Below are 12,545 nucleotides of genomic sequence, written 5' to 3'. Positions count from 1 at the left end.
TCCTCACCGATAGAATAGAGCCAGTAATGTGATTACTGTTGGCAGATTTCAGTGTAGCAGACATCCCTTTTTATTGTCATAAAGACAATACCTCATTTTGTAATGGAAGTGGATATTCAACAATGTTCATGTTCATGTTTGCTATCAAAACAGTGTGTAAAATGTCCTTTTGACTAGGGAGCGTGGTTAGGATTGAAGCTTTTGTTATTGCAGAGATAAGTGGGCTGAGAGTCTCTGCAAACAGAATGATTTCATGTAGACTGTAACTGTAACTGATTATGAATGCTTGACAGAACATTGAGAGATACTGTAAGCGGACACTGTTGACATTTCAATAGCAGCAGGGCCGATAACAGCAAAGAAATTGAATCAATGGAGAAGTCTTCTGGTGATGCTGATCTCTTTAGGTAGGATCTCATAGGCTGCTGTACATCTTGGATGTTGGGGTCATGAACACAAACCATTGTGGACGGCTGATATCCATGACAACACTGTATTGTCACGCAGCAGTAAAATGTCCATTAAAAATTGCTTATTTCACAATGTATGATGATTGTAATTGTGTAATGCCCTTATAACAAACCTGGACAACTAAACAGTGTGACTTGTGTCAGGACAAGTCCAAGATATGACAGACCAGGTGGTTATCTCACATTTCCACTCCAAGGCTTCCAAGGACGCATCTTTGTTTGTGTTTTGATGGCTGTTGTGCCAACCAACCACGTTGTTCTGAATGGACATATTCAATACGTATATTTCAGCCAAGATCCTTTACTTTTGTTCTTACCTTTTACAATAAAAGCTCTAGACATATACACTGCATAACAGTTTACCAGAGGGAACTCAAATTCACTCAGAGCATTTTGCTAAAAGGAAACTCAATAAAATATCTTATAGTATCTTAGGCTATACAACAGTTTACCTCAGACAGAGCAGTCAGACGTTGCTCTGGTTCGATAGGATCCTGGTAGTTGGTCCTCTGCTCACAAGCAGAGGACCAACTACCAGGATCCAATAGATTCTATTGGAACCTTTTATTGAAAAAGTGCTGAAACTGTTGCAAATTCGCATCACTGCTGGTATGAATAGTATTTTGCATTTTCTTGTCCTTTATAGGTCATGCCCCCGGTGCGTTAAGGCCTTAAGTTTCCCCAACAAAATTTTGCAATTGGCTACCCACTGGTAGACCTTGAGCTGATCTTAATAATGAATACTGAGCATGATTTTAATGTATGTTACTCACTCAAACAGTCATTTATTGGAATTCTCTCGATTGGAGAGCTACATTTGCTGAGAAACAGACATTGCTGTTGTTTGCAATGGATTTCCCATCAGCCACTTGTCAACAGTGGCACAAGGTTGGATTAAGCTCTTAAATAGTACCAAACTTTTTTTTTAAACAGAATCATGTGTAGACTGAACATTGTGTTAAAGCACTGAACGGCTGCAGTTCTGCCTGATATCTGAGTCCCACTTACAACATTGAGTACAAAGGAATTGTTAAATGTTTCATGTTACAAGATGCCCTCCCTGGTCCGTTGATGACTGTTTGAAACACGCTAGTTTGAATAAAAGCATGTTGGTGTTCACATACCAGCACTAGTCCCGCACACACCTTTTCCTGTGTCCAGGTGGAGTGTGTGTATGTAGGTTTGACGCTAACAAGAACGTGCCCAGACCTGCAGCTCAGCCAATCTGACCGCCAAAGTTTCTGAAACAGTTCTCAACACGTCCTCCAGCCGGCCCACCTCTTCCAGCTAACCCTGACTCACTCCCCCCAACACTCACACACCACACATTGTTCAGTCCTTCGCAGGGTGGCGGATCACATACACAGCGTTAAAGCTTTCAACTTTGAAAGCTGATTTAAAGGAGTCTTTCAAGCGGAGAGGTACATGTTTTCAGGTGTATCCAATCTTCATGTGGGTGGGTTTCTGTGAGTGATGGCAGAAGGTAGGCAAACAAAGGAGGCTTAGGTAGGAGAGGTGAAGTGAGTCTGAGTTGTGGTGTAACATGCTGGCACCAGTCATGCTGCGTCCTACGTAGACTGAAGCTTTCTTCTTAAACTAGAGCAAATTAATGTCTTGAACGCCTTTTTAAAAATCTTTATTGATTTTTTTTCATTACATTTTAAATCTCTATCCTTTAATTACTAAATTACATTTCTGTTTCGTGGTTCTCTCCACATACTATCTTCTTTTTCTCTGTCGGTTCGCTGCTGCCTCCGGGTTTCATTTTCTCACAGCGATGTGAATCATTAAATGCGTGTGACTTGTGCTGTGACATCCACTACAGCAGCATCACTAATGGAACCTGAGGTCAAGTGAAGTTTGAGAGAGCCCAAAGGGGGCTTAGAGTGACCCTCAGTGAACCCTAACCGTCTTATGGATTGATGCACATTGAGAGGGACACTACAATTACTCTTATTACTTATTATGACTTTGGTGATTCCCCCACCTATAGCATGAGCTTCATTGATGACAGTATATTGTACAGGTGATTGTTGTCTATTGGTTACCATTCTTTTTTCAGCCTTTGGCCTATCCTTTGTTTGAGTTTATGATGGGGCTGATTGATAATTCAATAGGACAATTTATCAATTTATCAATGGAATCATATCTTGATATCTTTTCAGATATTGATATATGCAAACACGTTGTCTAAATTGATAATAACAAGCCCCTTCCAACTCAAATTTTTCAGAAAATGTTGTTCTAAAGTTCTTGATTAAATGAGACAATACTCAGTGTTTTTCATTTGTCAAGTATATAAACCATGTGGTTATTTCATATAGACTATTTATTTTTTGATTTACCAGAAAACATGCTATATTGTGATATACATCCTTATCGAGATCTGAAATGACCAATACATTCAAAGAAGATTTTGTTTGATTAGTTCATAATGATATCGACTTCAGGTCAAATATAGCAACCACGGCCGCTGGGAGAAGTCAATGTTGAGTTGCTTTAAGCTGTAGTGTCCTAACCTTTTAAATGTTGTGCTATTTCTTTTAAAAGAATATTTTTTTGCAAATAATTATTAGATACAGTCCACATTGGCTCATTCGGTCAAAGCAATCTTATTATTATTTTTCTTCCAATAACAGTGGAATGAAAGAACATACAAGTATATGTTTTGTGCTGAATTTAATGTTAATCACAATTCTTCCGTCATCACATACAAAAAATAACTAGGGAGTTGTAGTACAAAAATCAAGTGTAGTATTCTGAGCAGAAACTGCATAACATGTCATATTGGTGTTTGTCCTCATCAACAAGTGAAGAGAAGGTGTCTGTGTGTCCTCCGCTGTAGGTGACTGCAGCAGCTCCGCCTGACTGGGATTATGATCTGGACCAGGAGGACCAGAAGCCTTTTTTTGAGTGATTCCATTCATCATATTCAACTAATAAAACGTGTCATGTGAGGACTCTTCTGCATCGGGTCTGGGAATTCTCATCAAAGACGTCCTTCTGTGACCGCCATCACTTTGGAATATTGGATTGGATTGCAGTTGTTGCTTTGGGAATATTTGACTGAGGGTTGTTCTGACAGCTTGACAGCTCTAGACAGCAGGCATTCAGTCCCCAGTCCACTTCCTTTTCAGCTTTCTACTGCAACTGAACTTCAATTTGAGGAACCTCTCAAGTTAAATTTGCTCCTTCTTCCAGTGATTTTATCCAATATGTTTTACCAATGAGATACAATATTTCTTGAGCTCCGTTTGCCTGCATCCCAGTTTCTGAAGACTCTATAGACTCTTTGGGGAGCAGCTACACCTTGAACATTGTCATGGCGGCTGTGGCAGCTAGAATGGCCATGGTGACCGACTCCCCCAACCTGTCGCTGAGGTCGAGGACCACCGTGACGACGGACGGCGACTCCTTCGTGAGCACCGCCAGCCTTCCCTGCAGCCACTTCCTGTCCGCCAACGTCATCAACGTCGGTAAGTGTCAATGATGAATGATGGCGTGCCGGGAATCTGAGTGTGAATGTGTTTGGTGTCATGTTGTGGTGTGTTGTCTCTGGTCTCGTGGCGTATTAGTGCTGTTTAACTTCAAGCATGTTGTTGCTATGCTGAAAACAATACACTGTTTTGCCATCTTCTATTGCAATGTCAAGTATGGTTTAAAATCTTGGTTATTTAATTAATTAAGAGATGATGATAGAGATGTCATGGGCTGGAGGAACTGACTGTGTGTAAGGAAGGTGGAGCGGTTATTGATTGGATCACAGCCACTTCATATGTCTTGGTTGGATTGGAGGACTATCTGATAATCGCCTTCATTTTCTGTGTTATTATTCTTCATATATCTGATTTACTTCCAACAAAATATTCAAATGTTTTAACGCTGTACCAAATTTGATCAAGTGGAGATAGAAAAGGTTGTGTGTCTAATGGGGGGAGGCCCAGATGAATGTGAAGTTGGTTGATGAAGAAAGATGAGAAAAGCTGGAGGCTAAAAACAGACCGTGATGGGGCCAGATTGTATGTATTAATAGGAGGTTGTGTCTGTGATGGGAGGAGGTCCAGATTAAAATCTTGTTTGAAATCTGTTGAAAAATTGAAAAGGTCATCGAGGCCATCGGGTCCTGTTCCTCCCATTGTGAAAACAGCTTACCGTGAACTTTGGTCTGTAAAGAACTGAAGTGTGTCTTCTGCACATTTCTGTCTCAAGGATTCAAGGATCATTAATTGTCATTATGCAACACAGGGATGCACAACCAACTGCAGTTGTAGCCCATTTGTAACACAACAAACACATGAGAAACTAAACTATAACAGTAGTACATTCCTGTAGTGCATTCTTTTAATTTGCATCATAAGGAATGTAAATAGCAGCAACAAAAGCATCTCTCTATTCAGATAACATGGCCGACATGTGCAGAAGTTCGCTGCAGTCTTTACAAATATGAGCTTGTGTTGCAAACACTCACAGTCAAACTGAACTGCTTTTCAAGCCTTTCAGAAAGTGATTGTAACAGTGCCGACGTGGGAATGTCTGTTAGTTTATATGACTGATGTAATATAATGTGCTTTACTGTTTGACCTTCAATCCCATGCAGTAAACTCAGCCGCTGTCAGGACTTAGTTACACATTATATAAGGTATAAAACGTGTTGTAAACATCCTCAAAAACAAGCTCTGTATCAGTGGAAGTATCTTCACCCACCATGTTTTACCGAAAGACATTTTTTGAAATGAAAATATTTACACGTTGCAAGTGTGAAACCAGGTCAACAGAATCCGAGAGGAAACCTCCTGAGCATGTTGTCAATTTTCACGTCCAGCATATTTCTGGGCTGAGTGTTTTCTGGTGTAGTTGCTGTCAATGATCCAGGTGGCGATGATGGTGCGTCTGCCAGCAGTGATGCTCTATCAGAGGATGTCATACTGTGTGTGAAAACGACACAACTCATTTTCACTTTAGATAGTACAAAAGGTGCATACCAGGAGATTTCTGATGGAAATGTAAGGTCTTCAGATAAAGCTTTTGGTTTCAAATGGTGACAGCTGTTAGAATGGGTGTTATCAGCAGTTATCAGCCTGATAGATATGGTTACAATATGTGTTAGAAGGGGCCTGCTCACCTCCTAGTATGTTCAGAAGGCCGTTATCGTCTGTTCGCACGGTTGATCACTAATACAATTACAAGCGGCCTCTCGGGGCTGTAGTTATGAGGGTCATTTATTGTCATTATGCAACACAGGGATGCACAACCAAAGTCAGACAAACTAAACTATAACAGTAGTACATTCCTGCATAGTGCATTATTTTAATCTGCATCATAATAAATGTAAACAGCTGCAACTATTCTCTGGGCAGATAATATGGCCGACATCTTTACATTCAAAATTTAACATGAGGAAAAAAACATTGTCCATCAACTTTTACTGTGTTTGAGCACCACGCATCATGATGTAAACACAGAGTCCCAGGAGCATTCTGGGTAGTGGAGTAGCCTCAGGTCCTAGCTGGGTTAGCTTAGCTTCCATCTCAGCTCTCCTCCCTCCCTGTTTGGTGGCGTTTGGTCCGGCAGGTCTGGCTGGTTGGTCGGCCGTGGGGCGGTGATCGTCTCAAAGTCCGCTGCTCTTCAGCCCCACTCTTTCTTTTGTGATGAATGTCTTCTGTCATCTGCTATGAGTGATAAACACAAAAAACAACAACAAATAAAGACAAAAATACAGCGAAATTGATGGGGGCTACCATCCGCAGCATGTTCATGCGCTGCTGTTGCCAACAACAAGCATTATAGTAGTAGTGATAATCACTGATAAGGCCCATTCAATCGGCTGAGAACATTCTAAATGGGTGTCCATTCCCATTGCTGTTCAATCAGATCCTCACCGCTCCACTAATATGAAGTATTATTATAAATAGAAGTGTGGAAATGTCTTGATCCTAAGATGCACTGCCATGCGATTGTGGCCAACTCTGCATCGATGCAATGACATAACATTATCAGGAGTTTGGTTTTTATTTCGGTCTTTACTGTCTTGGCAGAGAGACCTCATCAGTCCACTAGCTTGTTGCTCTGGCTACCAATTCTAGCCGCTCTGTTTCAATAGCATGCATGCAGGCTGAAATTCAACCGTGGCTGCTATGTGAAAAACTTTATTTTTGTAGATTGCACTTGTGTAGACCTGTGATTTGTCATTGTGTTATCAAGCTACCAGCTCTTCTAGTTTGCAAAGATGTGCAGATGGACTTCACTGTGCCTCTTTCTGATGTGACCAGAGTATTAATCAGCACATTTTAAAGCAGGACTTGCTTATGAATTATGCAATTATTCATTTGTGTTCATATTTTGACACTAGTAACATTTATAGAATAAATGCTAACACACGTCTGTATTTTAAGTTATAGTGGGTAGAAAAGTTCCCAACAAGCTAATTTTCTGTGAATAATATTCACATTAAAATTCTGCGCTTCAGCTCAATCAAGCAAAAGTGTATATTTTCATGCCACAGACTTGACTACAGGGTAAATAATGAAACAATTGCAAAGGTCAAGCAGCAGCGTCCCTGTTTCTGAACAGGCTGGTTGTCTTGCTCTGCAGACACAGCTGCTGGAGTGGCTGAGCTTTATTTGTCTGCATGGCTGAAAAGGACACAAGTGTCATTCATCAGCAGAGAGTTTGGTGCAATGTCCTACTGCATGAGCACAACGCCTTTACAAGGACTCTTCTTCTCTTTTTGTAATGTTGGGATGAAGACACACAGGACGATATCAGTAACATTACACACATACTCTGACAAAACGCAACTTATTTTATTTCACACCAACGGAGAATAAAATTACACAAAATATTTAATCGTGTGAAGTTGTAGAACTTTTGCCGGAGGCCATCACCTTCTGTCCATTAAAGTCTTTGATGGTGACGGAACGGAAATATTTATCCCTACTGCGTGAGCGGAGAAAGGTGGATGGGAATGATGCGACGGAAACACAGAAATAAATGCAGATCTTTTACTTATTTTTGAAAATTATAAATGTATTTGGCTTCTATTTATTTGCCATGTTGCCTTCCAACACTTTGATGTTGTGGGGTGTAATGAGGCTTTGGGTCAACAGCAGGGGAAGAGATTTCACTGTCAGTCTCATTTCTTATGGCTCAGGGAGGCAAACTAATGACTCATCAGTAGCTGGGGGAGAAGAGATAAAGATAAGATGAGATGAATCTTGAAACTGCTGTGCAGCAGTCGCAACACAAGGCGGGAAGGGAGCAAACATAAAAGCTAAATTACATTACATTACAGTAAAGGCAGATGTATAGCACACACTGATGGTTGATAGGATCAGTGGAGGAGGAGAGATCTGCAGAAGTCTGTGCCTTGTGCAAAAAAACAATGTAAATTATGTTACAAAGCTGTATAGATGAGAATATTCTATACATTTTAATGTAAAGTGTCTTTGAGTATTCTGAAAAGCGCTCTATAAATAAAATGTTTTATTATTATAGATATTTTGAGAGATGTTTAGAGTGAACTGGTTGCAGAGTGGTTGTTCAATGTCCATGTTTTCCTGTTCTATCGACCAGTCACACGCTCCGCTACACCCTGCATCTCTCCTCCGGGCATGTGCTCTTTTGATGCTCCGGGTGAAGGAATTCGGTGATTAAACCCAGCGCCGGGAGCACAATGAGGGCCATGCTGCAGGGAGACGTTTGATTGGCTCCATGGATGTTTCAAATACCTGCAGTGGTGAGGTTTGCTGTTGTTGTCAGCACCGAGGAGCTGTGACAGGCCGGCTGTGTTTGAGCCTTAATCGTTGTTGCCACAGGTGACTAGCAGAGCACTGGGGTCAGACTGAGTGGGGTGCTTTACATTGATGGTCACGTCATTGGTTTCTTGAGTTGTTAAAACACGATTAGCTCAAATAGGTATTGATGTCGACTGATGCACACCAGTGGAGCAAAGAGCGATGGAATCCTAAAGGAGTCCGCGCCACCAAAAGCAGTTGCAGCCTACATGAGAAAAACATGGCCAAAAAAACAAAAAACAAAAGTAGGAGTGCCTTCCTTCAGTGCACTTTTTAGAATTTGCATCAGGAGGAATATAAACAGCAGCAACAAGCAGGTAACATCGCAGACATTGAAACATTCAAACGTCGACATCAGGGAAACATTGTCCATCAACTCATGATGTAAACACAGAATCCATCTCCTCCTGTCCTGCTCTCTGTCCTGTGGTCCGCCCGTCAAGTGCAGCTTGATCTGAGACGCCACGACGGAGGTCTCTGTGAAGATGTGAACCCAGTCACCGACCTGCGACTGAGAAGCAGATTGGGTAGTGTAATAGCTTCAGGTCCTATAGCTGGTGTAGCTTAGCCCCCATCCGGGCTTTCCTCCCTCTCATGCTGGTGTGGTTATCTCAACACAAAAGGACATCAAATTGAAACAAAAGCGTAGCAGAGCTCATGGGAGCTACGACCAGCGCAAACTCAACAGTGAAGTTTGTCGGGCCTCGTACAATCCAATGCAAGCCAGCTGCTGGTTTAAATTATAGAAGCCAGAGTGAGCTGCCGTGTGAAGAAGAGCAGCTCAGCAGAGGCTCTCTGAGGTCATCAGCTCTCAGCTTATATCATCAAGATGTGCACATTTCCAGGCCTTTCAATGTAAAAATGCAGAAAAAGTTGCTCTTCCTCTCTGTCTCATCCTCAAGAAGCACATCAGCCGGTTAATTATGGAAACTAGCACAAAGGGTTTAGCTAAAACTGGAAGCATAATTATTATTATTATTTTTATTATCAGTTACCCTAAAAGGAATGATAACAGAATTATAGTAATAAACAGAATTATAAACATGTTACATTTTAGCAGGATTATAGCATGTTAAATGAACTACTAAATGTACCTTGAACTCATGCACACTGTCACTCTCTTATGTCCGTTTTTTTGAATAACACAGATAAACAAATGTAAACGGTAATTCAATTTGAATACCACGGTATACTGTGATACTGTACACTTCAAGTCTATTTACTTCTGTTTTAACATGCGTAGCTGCAGTGTTAGGTACTGTAAGTACACACATTGGATGGACTTATGCAAATCAGCCTGAACTTTATGTGCAAGCAGGATGCAGCTTCCATAGGTCATGCCAAGGCAACTCACTGAAAAAGAGCTATAACTCAAACAGCTAGTGGTGTTCAACGGTAGCATTTTAACAGCTCCGATCATAAAACTATGACTACTGGTTATTTTATTACTGTTATTAATTGTATGTTGAAGTCAAAGCTTCCTCTTCTAGGTATTCAGGGAGTAAAGTTGATTTGTTTCACAGACATAACTGTGTATTTCTTTTTGTATCGTTTGCTACAAACAGCCTCAAAGCACTGTCAAACCCATGCTGTCAACCCTCCAGTAGCTGATACAATACTGTGCTGTTCACCAGACTTCCTACACCGGAGAAAATGTGCTCAGTAACATGTAACAACCAGCAAGCACTTCCAGGCAGACGGAGGGAAAGCGTGAGCGTGTGAATAAACGTGTGAATGAGGGACGGGGGGAGGCCGCAGGTGTTTGAGGCGAGCTGGAAAGCAGCTGCTGTGTTTACCTAAAACCAAAACCCTCCAATTTAGTCTCAGCTGCACACTGATGCTGCCTTCAGACACAGTTAGAAACCATCTGCTGAGTCCCAGGGTGGATAGAGGGCTGTCAGTCAGAGTGCTGCTTGTGAGCGTGTGTATTGAGACGGTTAAATCGTATTGCAGTAAGTAACTATGAGTAATTATGATAATGATGATGCTGTATATTGTCATATAGGCAGAGATGCAACAGTTAAGTTATGTTAAAATAAATCTTTGTGACACAAGTTCATGGCATAAAGCTCATTGCAATATTTATCAATCTGATGCAAAAACAGTGATTGCGTGTTTTTTATGATAATCATAAACTGGAGCTGAGAACACACCATGTCTTTTTTATTTCTAATCACATTACTAGATGTAGAGCATGAAGGCTTCTTTTCATGTTTACTGCATTTCTTATTAACATAGTAAACAAGATTTAATCTTGAGGAGCTGGGATTCTTATCAGGCCCTGTGTTTTTACAGATGTTACGGTCAAATACAATATATATGATACAACTGAATGTATTCTACTAACAACAAGTGTGTATGTATCAAAGCCTGATATACCTTCTTCTTCTGTGCTCTAAAAACCTACTGAGAACACATCAGGGAGCCACACTGGGTGACAGGTTCCTTCCTAAGCATGAACACAAACACTGTGGGTTCATCCTTGATCTGATCGTTAATCGATGATAAGGTGATCGACGATTGTTTTCATCACAACAATATCGAGGCAATTTTAACCGATTTACTATCAGAACTGAGATGTCATTAAAAGAATCTCTAGAATCTGTTAGTGATGTTTCTGGTGACTTATCCCTGTTAATCAGTCCGTGAATATAAAGTCTTTAGTTACACACCGTCTCTTTTCCATGGATCTGCATTTCTGCTCTCCGTGAGCTTGCTCACAAAAACATTGCTCTATCTCCATAAGAATAGTTAAGGTTATGGATAGGGCTGTTTGGAATGTCTTTTTTTTTTTTTTTTACATTTGAAGCTTATATTGAGGTTTTTGTAAGATGATTTGAATGTCTTTCGTCCTATTTTATGAAATTCAAAACAAAAAAGAAATGGTGAAATATGATTTTGTGTTATTGTGCTTGTATAAATATAATTTATGGTGCCGTTAGATTGCTGTCAAACCGCCTCATTAATACAGGTGCGTGCCTCGCTGTTGAAAGTGGGAGAGCAAGCACTTTTTTGACTGTTATTATTGTGTTAACGTTAATTAATTAACGCCGACAATTATTTGATTGTGCATTAACTCAGTTTTTTTTAAATGCAATACACACCGTTGATGCCAGCAAATCACCCAAACAAACTGTGGAGGGAGGCTTCAGCAGACTACGTTGGATGCAGCGTGTGGGAGAAGTATAGATAAACAAAAGCAAGACAAGCTAACAAATGCCACCGAGAAGTGGCTACAAACTGCAGCCGATTAACATTGTGGAAGATTTCGGTCTTAGGAACGTTCTTAGGGTGCGTTCGCATCGCGTTTGGTGTGAACGCACCTTTAGGATCGCATCGAATGACGGCACGCATGAGCCTCCCTCAAGACGCACCATCACAAGAAGAATACACGAGTTGTATGAAAAGGAGAGGACTACAAAAGCGACGCCGTTACAACGTGCACCAACTGTTGCTCGCGATTAATTAATCGCAGAAAATCATGCGATTAATCGCGATTAAAAATTTGAATCATTGCCCAGCACTAATAAAAACATAAGAATTTTGGAAATTGAGTAAGTGTGCATCTTTTTCTCTCTTTTTACAATATGGGCATATGAATATAGAAACAATCGCGCATCCCTAATCCATCCGCCTCTGAAAATAGTTCCCAACTTTTTTTTTTTTTAAACAAAAGCTTGGAGCTGAGAGCCACAGACAGGAAATCAGAAAAGATTGAGATGGACTAACATATTGTTGGTTTGGGACATTTGATACAATTTGCAGAATAATGCTAGTCTTACACTTTAATGAAGCAGACATGATCGAAAGGTGAAAAGTCAACCTGCTGCTGCTCAAGTCAACAGTGAGGACTGTGGTTTTAGTTCCAGTCTGAATTTGCCAACCCTAAAAAAAAGTTCCGCAGACTGCAAAGCTAACTAGTGGAGAGAAGGTTCATGCACTGAACATGAAAAGCCCATGCACTCTGAAGTTGTGGTGTTTGCTGGGTCGGGACACATCAGACCTCCAGAGGAGACTTTGGAGAAGATTTTGCAGGGCAGCAGCATCTTGTCCCGGAGCTGTTTTGGGAAAAGTATATTTTCTCTTAGATCAGATAGTGTTTCACCTACTAGACTATTGCAGAGGACTGGTCCTAGCAGATCAATGCCTTCATTTATGTTGGAATGTTGCAGTACCAGGAATCAGGGCAGCGAGGTGATTTATTCAATTTGAGTCAGTTCTAGATGACTTTCTTGACACACCTTTACAGTGGTCTGGGTGAATTCTTTGTCCCGATTGGCTG

General features: G+C 40.8%; 1 protein-coding gene across 1 annotated transcript in view; it reads left to right on the top strand.

Annotated features, from left to right (window-relative positions):
- Positions 1-12,545, top strand: part of plch2a (phospholipase C, eta 2a) — a 190,956-nt gene that overhangs the window by 13,286 nt on the left and 165,125 nt on the right. The window contains exon 2 of the mRNA XM_068732737.1: positions 3,316-3,946. Within this exon, the coding sequence (XP_068588838.1) occupies positions 3,793-3,946 (154 nt within the window). The 5' untranslated portion in view covers positions 3,316-3,792. The remainder of the gene's footprint in view (positions 1-3,315; positions 3,947-12,545) is intronic.

The sequence above is a fragment of the Cebidichthys violaceus genome, unplaced genomic scaffold, assembly GCF_023349555.1.
Source record: "Cebidichthys violaceus isolate CVI_PGR_0920_01 unplaced genomic scaffold, fCebVio1.0.p SCAF_6, whole genome shotgun sequence".
NCBI classification, from domain to species: domain Eukaryota; kingdom Metazoa; phylum Chordata; class Actinopteri; order Perciformes; family Stichaeidae; genus Cebidichthys; species Cebidichthys violaceus.
Note: the sequence above shows the minus strand (reverse complement) of the source record. Positions and strands in the feature narration are given on the sequence as shown.